Source organism: Octopus bimaculoides, chromosome 4, assembly GCF_001194135.2.
Source record: "Octopus bimaculoides isolate UCB-OBI-ISO-001 chromosome 4, ASM119413v2, whole genome shotgun sequence".
In the NCBI taxonomy this organism is placed as follows: Eukaryota; Metazoa; Mollusca; class Cephalopoda; order Octopoda; family Octopodidae; genus Octopus; species Octopus bimaculoides.
In genome coordinates, this window is record NC_068984.1 from 18,883,026 (window position 1) to 18,892,174 (window position 9,149).

Below are 9,149 nucleotides of genomic sequence, written 5' to 3' on the forward strand. Positions count from 1 at the left end.
GTGTGTGTGTGTGTGTGTGTGTGTGTGTGTGTGTGTGTGTGTGTGTGTGGCCCATTGTCCACAAGTCAGAAAAAAAGCACATTTTTAAAGAGAATTTGTGCAACATATCTCATGAACCAACTGAATTTCTAACTGTAAAAGTTTACGTGGAACCAGTTGTAGCTTTCTGATCAGCAATATGCCATAACCAGGAATATATTACACAACAACATAAAAGTATATGCATACATATACATATATATATTTATGTGCAGTTAAGTCTATGCCTGATCATAGAATGACCAATGGTTTCACATCCATAAAGGGCTTAGCCCTATGGATCACTCATCAGACTCTACAGCCAAAGGCCATATAGTTTTTCAAACTTAGGAGGTAGAAAGCCGTTATGGTCAATTAGGTAATAAGTAAACAACGAATAAACAATCCAGGTCAGCAAGGATGAGTTATATCCCTTAGATCAGTCCATATGGGTCAAAAAGAAGATGGGGGAACTCCGCCCTTTGGTAACTTTTAGCTTGTAAGGATCTTCTCAGATCTAATTAAGGAATGGGGAATCCAATGCTTGCAGCAGGCAGTGTTTGTAATGGATGCAGGAGCTGTGAATTTCTTGCCAGGAATTCAATAATTCTGGTCCTACACACACACACACACGCACGCACACGCACACGCACACACACACACACGCACGCACACGCACACGCACACACACACACACACACACACAGAGCTGAGTTGTGCAGTTAAGAAACTTGCTTTGTAACCATGTGGCTTCAGCTTCCATATCACTGCACAACACTTCTTGGGGAGGTTGCCTGAGGCAACCAATGTCTTGTGAGTGAATGTGGCAAATGGAAACTGGATTGAAACTTGTCATATACACACACACACACACACACACACACACACACACACAGAGTAAGAGCTGTGTTTTATGGTATTGTTTACGTATTTTGGGCTTTGAATTTTACAGGAAGATCGAGATTCATTTAAAAGCGAATATATTTATGGTGCTCCGACAGAAATATATTCATCTCCAAAAGAACAATACAACTGGTCTTGGCCATCGATGTCCTCCCTAACAGATGGAGACTTAGAAAGTATGCTATTTATTTATAGATTCATCATTGTATACCAACCACAGATTAAGAGGTTTATCATATTTATTGTACCAGTCCTTAATGATAAAGTTCAACCATAGAGTTGTCAATAATTAAAAATGCATATGAAAATAAAATAATAAATTACTACAATTATTTTCTCCAATGTCATCTGAAAAGCAATAGTTAAGTTAGTGTTAGAATATTCAATGTGGAGTGCCAAAAATATAACTAAAAAAATTATTATACAATAAAGAAAAGGCAGTGACTAGTATTATTTCTATCCTTTTGGTAAGTATGGGGGAAAAAACACCAGACATATTCTGGTCTTATTATACCTCTTTAGCAAACTACAGATTTCACTGTACTTGCTGAAATAATACTGAATGAGTTTCTAAATTCATAAACAATATTGTACTTATACAAAGGTCTTCTTGAAAATTAAACCTAAAATCACTGAGATTAATTACTCAGAGATCCATCTGCATGAAAATTAATAGTTAAGTTTGTGTTAAGTAAAAGTAAAAAATAAACAAGTAAAACATAAAGGATAAAAGAATTGGAATGAGATTTGTTTTCATTTTTAATTTTTATTTTGTTGCAGTGTTTTCCCAGAATGCTCACCTTCAGTACCCACTGCTTACAGATTCTCCTACAGAATTAAACAACCAATCACCAAGAGAAGAAATATCATTGACACATTCCATAACTGACAAGGCAATAATCTATCCTATATAACTTTAGTATTATTTGTATTAATTTATTTATTCATTTTCATTCTATTTAAACAAGCGGTGAACCCTGGTGGTCAAATATTGTAAGAGAAGTAATCTTTACTAAATCAAACATGGTAGTATAGGAAAGTTGGTTATACATCATTAGATGTATATACCTGACTTTCCTATATAAAATTAAGAATATAACGGAACGCTGAACTCCAGACTATCAACTTAAACAACACTTTATTTAGGTGGTAAATATATACATCTTTAGCTTCTGTGTGTATGAGCATAGTTGTTGGGACGTTGTTCTGTAGTTGTAAGCGAGCTGTCGAGTGTAAGTCCGAAAGATGTAGAGAGACAGCTTAACACGTAAAGAGACTGTCTCCAGGTTGGAGTATTAGAGACACTCTTGACACGTCCGTGCTCATGGTCGGCCGACCGTAAAAGAGATAGAATTAAGCGGGAACGCTTGCTTGTTTAATTCAACGCATGCGTGAGACCACGCATGCGCACAGCGTTACTACAGTAGTATTAGACATTTGAATTTTAAATTGAAAAGCAAGAAAGATGCAAAGAATATACATTGAATGTACATCTTTAATATTTTCACTCATTAGAAAGATCTTAAAATTTTCAGTTATAAGATTGTTTTTTTCAATAGACTGTGATACTTATGGCTTCATGGAACACATTAAGGGTAAGGATAATAATCCTTTCTACTGAAAGTGTTATATGGACTGTTAGATTTGTTTGTTGTTCATCCTAAGTCCCATATTTCAATATAGTTCGTCTGAGGTCTCTGTTTTGTTGCTGTTTTGAGTGACTGTCGGGGTTGAAGCTAATTGAGATATATGGCGAGGAAAACATTCTTGTTTCTTGATAATTAACATTCGGTGAGTGAGTTCTTTGTTTATAGTTAATAAATAAATGTGATAACTAAGTTGTACAACTTGTGTTTTCTCTGCGAGTTCCCAAGAGGAATACAACAGAAAGCACAAGGCCTGAAATTTTGGGGCAGGGGACTAGTCAAGTACATCAACCCCAGTATTTCACCGGTACTTAATTTATCAAGCCCAAAAGAATGAAAGGCGAAGTTGACCTCAACAGAATTTGAACTCAAAATACCACTTAGCATTTCACCTGGCGTGCGAACAATTCTGCTACCTAGCTACCTCAAGGGTAATAATAACAATGGAAGGTATTTATGGTGGTTTTGATGCCAGTGATGCTAGTCGTGGTTATAGATGTTTTGTCATGATGCTAACAATGACAATGTTGCTAAGAATTGATGGTAACATCAGAGGGACTGTTTTTACACAAATCTAGGTTAATATTTGTAAATGCATGTGCGAGGTGTCTTCTATTATAGTCCTGGGTTGATTAAAGCCTTATAAGTGAATTTAGTAGACAGAAACTGAAAGAAACTTATCATCATCATTTACTCTCTGTCTTCCATGCTGGCATGGGTTGGACAGTTTGACAAGAGCTGGAAAGCCTAGGGACTGCAATGAGCTCCACTGCCTGCTTTAGCATGGTTTTTACAGCTGGATGACCTTCCTAACACCAACCACTTTACAGAGTGGACTGGCTGTGTTTTATGTGGCACCAGCACCAGCGAGTTTACTACATAACTTACATACATACAAACATACATGCATATATATATTACCATTTAAAAATATTTTCTTTTTTCTTTTTTGTTTCTTTTTATTTCAACTGCCCCCCCCCTCCTCCCCTCTCTCCATAAACTTACAAGTACATACACCAACATGCACCTCCACCACTTCATATTGTAAACACGCTGACCACACACTATATACTTTCCTCTACTGAAAAAACTTATAGTAGCTGCCACAATTCTTCCCTTCTCCCTCTTACTTTCTCAATGCATATATATTTTCTTTCTTCTCCTAGACCAAAAACATTTCCCCACCATCTCCCTTCCATATATATATATATATATATATATATATATATATATATATATATATATTTATATATGTGTGTGTGTGTGTGTGTATACCAGTGTCCCCTGACTGACTCCCATGCCAGTGGCATGTAAATAGCACCATCCGAATGTGGTCGATGCCAGTGGCCCGTGACTGGCTTCCGTGCCAAGGGCACGTAAAAAGCACCCACTACACTTTCAAAGTGGTTGGCATTAGGAATGGCCTCCAGCTGTAGAAACCTTGCCAGATCAGATTGGAGCCTGGTGTAACTCTTGTACATATATATATATATATATATACACACACACATGCACATGTGTGTGTGTTTGTCTAGCTGCTACATGGTAGCTGTTAACAGGCATCATCATCATCAAGCAAACAAGATTGTTAGTTTGCAGTCTTGTGTGAAAAATATATCAGGCTATGGGAGGGAAAATATTACCTTCTTTGGAAACTGATGGGGGTTGGTGACAGGAAATCTGCCTCAACAAATTTTGCTCTACCCATGCAAGCATGGAAAAGTGGACATTAAATGATGACGATAACAATGATGATGATGATTATGATGATGACAATGATGACAACAATAGTTTTATGGACTATGTTAATGGTACTGATAATAATATGAAATTCAATAATAAAAGGTATTTATGATGGTTTTGATGTTGGCGATGCAAGTCATGGTTATAATGGTTTCATCATGATATTAATAATGACACTGTTGCTAGGAATTGATTATAAATATCATCAAAGTTACTGTCCTTTGTACTAATCTAGGACAATATTTGTAAATGTAATCAATCGATAATCAGTTATATTTCTGAGTATCTGTTTTGTTGATAAACTTCTTCTGCAGGTTTTCTTGTGCAGACAATAGTTTTGAACTTCCATTCAGTGTCTTATAAATGTGACTATTTGATGTCTAAACGTTTCTATTGTTTCTCTTCTTTGATTTAGTCAGATGACTTCGCTCTATCAACTTGCACGCAGAGAATAGATGAAATAGAAGGTGATACAATGCCTTCAGTTGGTATGTATGTTTGCCTTTGTGTTGAGATTAAATATTTTATCTTTTTCAATATTCTGAATGATTAACTTAAATTTGATATCTTGATATGTTCACAATTGATATCATATTTTGGTCAAACTTTACCTTTCACCTCTTTGAGGTTAATAAAATAGAGTACCAGTCACATGCTGGGGTAAATGGTATCAACTAAAGCCTCTCATTTCAAATTTGCTGGCCTCATATATAAAGAGTTCCTCTACCTCTTTACAGTCTGAGTTCAACTCCCATTGAAGTCAACTTTGCCTTTCACCCCACTAGGGTCGATAAAGTAAAGTACCAATCAAATCTTGAGATCAATGGTACTGACTAAGCCCCTTCTCTCAAAATTGTTGACTTTGTGCCTAAATTAGTAACCAATATAAGGCAGCAAACTGACCAAGTTGTGAGATCTTTAAATATAGTTCCTTGCTTTATTTGTTCCAAGTGTGGTGGATTGACAGAATCATCAGAGTGTTGGAAAATATGCGTCTTTCTAAATCTTTAAGTTCTGTGTTCAAATCCTGCTGAGATCAACTTTGACTATTATTCTTCCAAGGTTGATAAAATAACTGGCACTCCATACACTATGATGGTAAGAGTTCCAGTTGATCCAATCAATGGAACAGCTTGAGAAATTAATGTGCAAGTGGCTGAGCACTCCACAGACATGTGTACCCTTAACCCTTTCATTACCGTATTTATTTTGAGATGCTCTGTGTTTCTTTCAATTGATTTTAAATCACCATCATCATCATCATCATCATCATCATCATCATCTTTTAACGTCCGTTTTCCATACTGGCATGGATTGGACCATTTGACTGGGGACTGGCAGACCAGGAGGCTGCACCAGACTCCAGTCTGATCTAGCAATGTTTCTACAGCTGGATGCCCTTCCTAACGCCAACCACTCCGAGAGTGTAGTGGGTGTTTTTTATGTGCCACTGGCATGGGAGCCAGTCAGGTGGCACTGGCATCGGCCACGTCCGGATGGTGCTTTTTACGTGTCACCGGCACGGGGAGCCAGTCAGGTGGCACTGGCAACAACCCATGCATGCATGGTGCTTATTGCATGCCACCAGCACCAGAGCCAGTCAGGCAGCACTGGTATCAGTCACAACTACAATTTCTGAATTTAGTAAAACAACTTAGTTGTCATTAAGCTGATGTTAGGAACATAAATTGTGACTAAGATTTGGTGGAAGATTTTAATTCAGAACTTTTGAAAACAAGACATTTATACTACAGAGCCAGAGGTGGTTTCAGGCAGGTTGGTATCAAATGGGTTAATATAATTCTCAGAGAGATTCAGTATGACACAGAATGTAACAAGGCTGGCCCTTTGAAATACAAGTACTACTCACTTACACAGCTGAGTAGAGTGGAGCAATGTGAAATAAAGTGTCTTGCTCAAGGACACAACACACCACTGGGATTTGAACTTGCAACCTTATGATCATGAGCTGAATTCCCTAACACCACTGAGCCACATGCCTTCAGGTTGATAAAATAAAGTATTTGTCAAGTACTGGGGTTGATGGTATCAACCAATCTTCTCCCCTGTCTCAAAATTGCTGGCTTTGTCATGTCTAAATCAGAAATAATTACTGTAGTTTCAGATGCACAAAATACTGTTATCCTCAGAGATGGAATGTCTTTTATTGTAGATCTGTTCAATAAATGTTTAAAAACAACAACAAATTGGCTATGTGCTTAATAAAGAAATCAATAAAGGAGAATTAACTTTTTTGCCAAAGTGGACTGAGACCAGGAAACACATTACTCCTAAGTTTGTAACTCAATCTCCCCGTACAAGTTTAGAATCAATAGTCTATTATAGATCAGGAAGCCAGGGTCTTTTATTTTCACTTTCCTGAGATAACTTATATACATAAATAAATAAATAAATAAATAAGTAAATAAAATGGAGAAAGTCTGCTTAAAGATTATTATTTAGTCGTCAGGCTTGATGTATACTGAACTCTTTATCAGTGACATTTATAAACTGCATTTCAAACCAATATAAGAAACTCTAAGCAGTTACCCAACATGAAGGAAATATCAACTAAATTTTGCCTCAAATTGCACAAACTGTCTTGCAAAGGGAGAGACACATTGGATAACAGAGTCTTAAACATAAAATACTTGCAAGAAGGAAGGAATGATCATGGCTGGAATGTTTTTAATCATAGGTCTGCTCTATCACAGCTAACCCAGGGTTAAATACTAACAACACTAGTGAGAAGGTATTAAATCAGTGGTTCTCAACCATTTTTTTTTTGCTTATGGCTCTCTTTGATTCTTATTTTACTCTATTAGACCTCCATAACAACTCAATGTATATAAAAAAGTATCTTACTGTATTTTTATAATTAAATATTATTAAGAATTGAATAAAAAAATTGTTAAAACATTTTGTATATTACAGAAGTATAAGTGATTTATTGCACATAAATTTTAACAAGAAAATCATGTATGGATCCTTTAAGGGCCACGTGGACCTCAGTTGAGAACCATTGGTAAAATGCTGGGAAATTCTTAGTGGTGGAAATAATTCTTTCTCGTTTAGCACAAGGCTGGCAATTAGGAGAGGTTAATCAATGCCATATAGAGATAAAAGAGTAAAGATCCCCTTCAGTCATGGGATTGCACACCTAGAAAGTTTCCCTCCAAGGTACAAGTCCAGGCATGGTTGTTTTTGAAAGACCAGCAGTCACCCATGCATAACAGACTCCCCCCTCGATGCTGCCAATGTTATCCAGGAGAAAGGCAAAGTCTGATATAGCTTGGAACCAGTGACGTCACAACTCAATTCTACAGCTGAGTGAACTGGAGCAATGTGAAATAAAGTGTTTTGCTCAAAAATACAACACACAGCCCAGTCTGGGAATCAAACTTACTATCTCACGATTGTGAGTCCTACACTCTAATCACCAAGCTGAAATGATATTACTGAAGAGAAGTTTCAAAGTGGTTATTTAATGAGGTTAAGTTAAATTGAGAAAATTAAGTTAAATATGTCTAAGTTTAGAAAAAAAAAAAAAATGATAAACTTCAATTTCAGATGAAAACTTAAAATCGTATTTGGTGATTGCTGGCATGGTTGTAGTTAAAATGTTTGCTTATATCATGGTATCTGGGGTTCAGTCCCACAATACAACACATTGGGAAAATATTTACCATAACTTCAGATTGACTAAAATCTTGGGAATGAAATTTGGGAGAGAGAAAACTGGAAGCTCACAGACTGTACCTGCTCTTGAGCAATACAGGCTTCATTTAGCACTACTCATTGATTCATAGGTTTATTTTAGAAGAGCCCACTCAGTTGTAAGCTTTCTGATTAAGTTCTCAGGCTGAGAATAACGTCATCCTCTCCCTATCTCACCAGTTTCTAAGGCTCTACAAAAGGTCATGGGCATTGCACTTCCTGCCCTGATTCATTCATAATATATTCACACACACACACACACATACGTGCTCTCTCTCTCTCTCTTTCTCTTTCACACACACACAGGCGCATACATGTAAATATAAAATAATTGTATAACATATATGTATGTAGGTATAAAATAATTCACACTTCTTTCATCATCATCATCATCATCTTTATCACCACCACCATCACTTACACTACCACCACCACCACCATCACTTACACTACCACCACCACCTCCTCCTTCTCCACCTCCTCCACCTCATTTTCATCATCATCATCATCTTTATGGATCATCATGGTCCACATAAATTCTTATTCAGCACCACAATCCTCACAAACAGCCCAGAAGACCACACCTTCCTTATACATTCCATTTTTGGCCTGGTTTCTACAACTGGATGCTCTTCCTATCACCCACTACTTTACAGCATACTAAGTGGATTTTATTGTGGTATCAGCACTAGAGGGGCTGTCATGTTCTCAGCAAGACAAGATCAAAGAAATCTTCTTCGCCCTACATTTTCCCACACACTTGTCATCCCTCTACAGTTATTTCTTTACTACCCACAAGGGGCTACACACAGAGTGGACAAACAAGGACAGACAAACGGATTAAGTCGATTACATCGACCCCAGTGCGTAACTGGTACTTATTTAATCGACCCCGGAAGGATGAAAGGCAAAGTCGACCTCGGCGGAATTTGAACTCAGAACGTAGCGGCAGACGAAATACCACTAAGCATTTCGCCTGGCGTGCTAACGTTTCTGGTTGCATTTTATCATAGCACCAACACTAGAGAAGTTAACATAACCTCAGCAAGATAGGACTAAAGAAATTTCTTGAACCTTTGCTTTCTCCACTCCAACAACTTTAAATGTATCTATATCCATATA

General features: G+C 37.1%; 1 protein-coding gene across 3 annotated transcripts in view; it reads left to right on the top strand.

Moving 5' to 3' along the window:
- LOC106881343 (uncharacterized) overlaps window positions 1–9,149 on the top strand; it is a 153,719-nt gene that overhangs the window by 97,176 nt on the left and 47,394 nt on the right. For all 3 annotated transcript variants that reach the window (XM_052966923.1, XM_052966924.1, XM_052966925.1), the window contains 3 exons: window positions 971–1,097; window positions 1,702–1,814; window positions 4,726–4,798. In XM_052966923.1, the coding sequence (XP_052822883.1) occupies window positions 971–1,097; window positions 1,702–1,814; window positions 4,726–4,798 (313 nt within the window). The remainder of the gene's footprint in view (window positions 1–970; window positions 1,098–1,701; window positions 1,815–4,725; window positions 4,799–9,149) is intronic.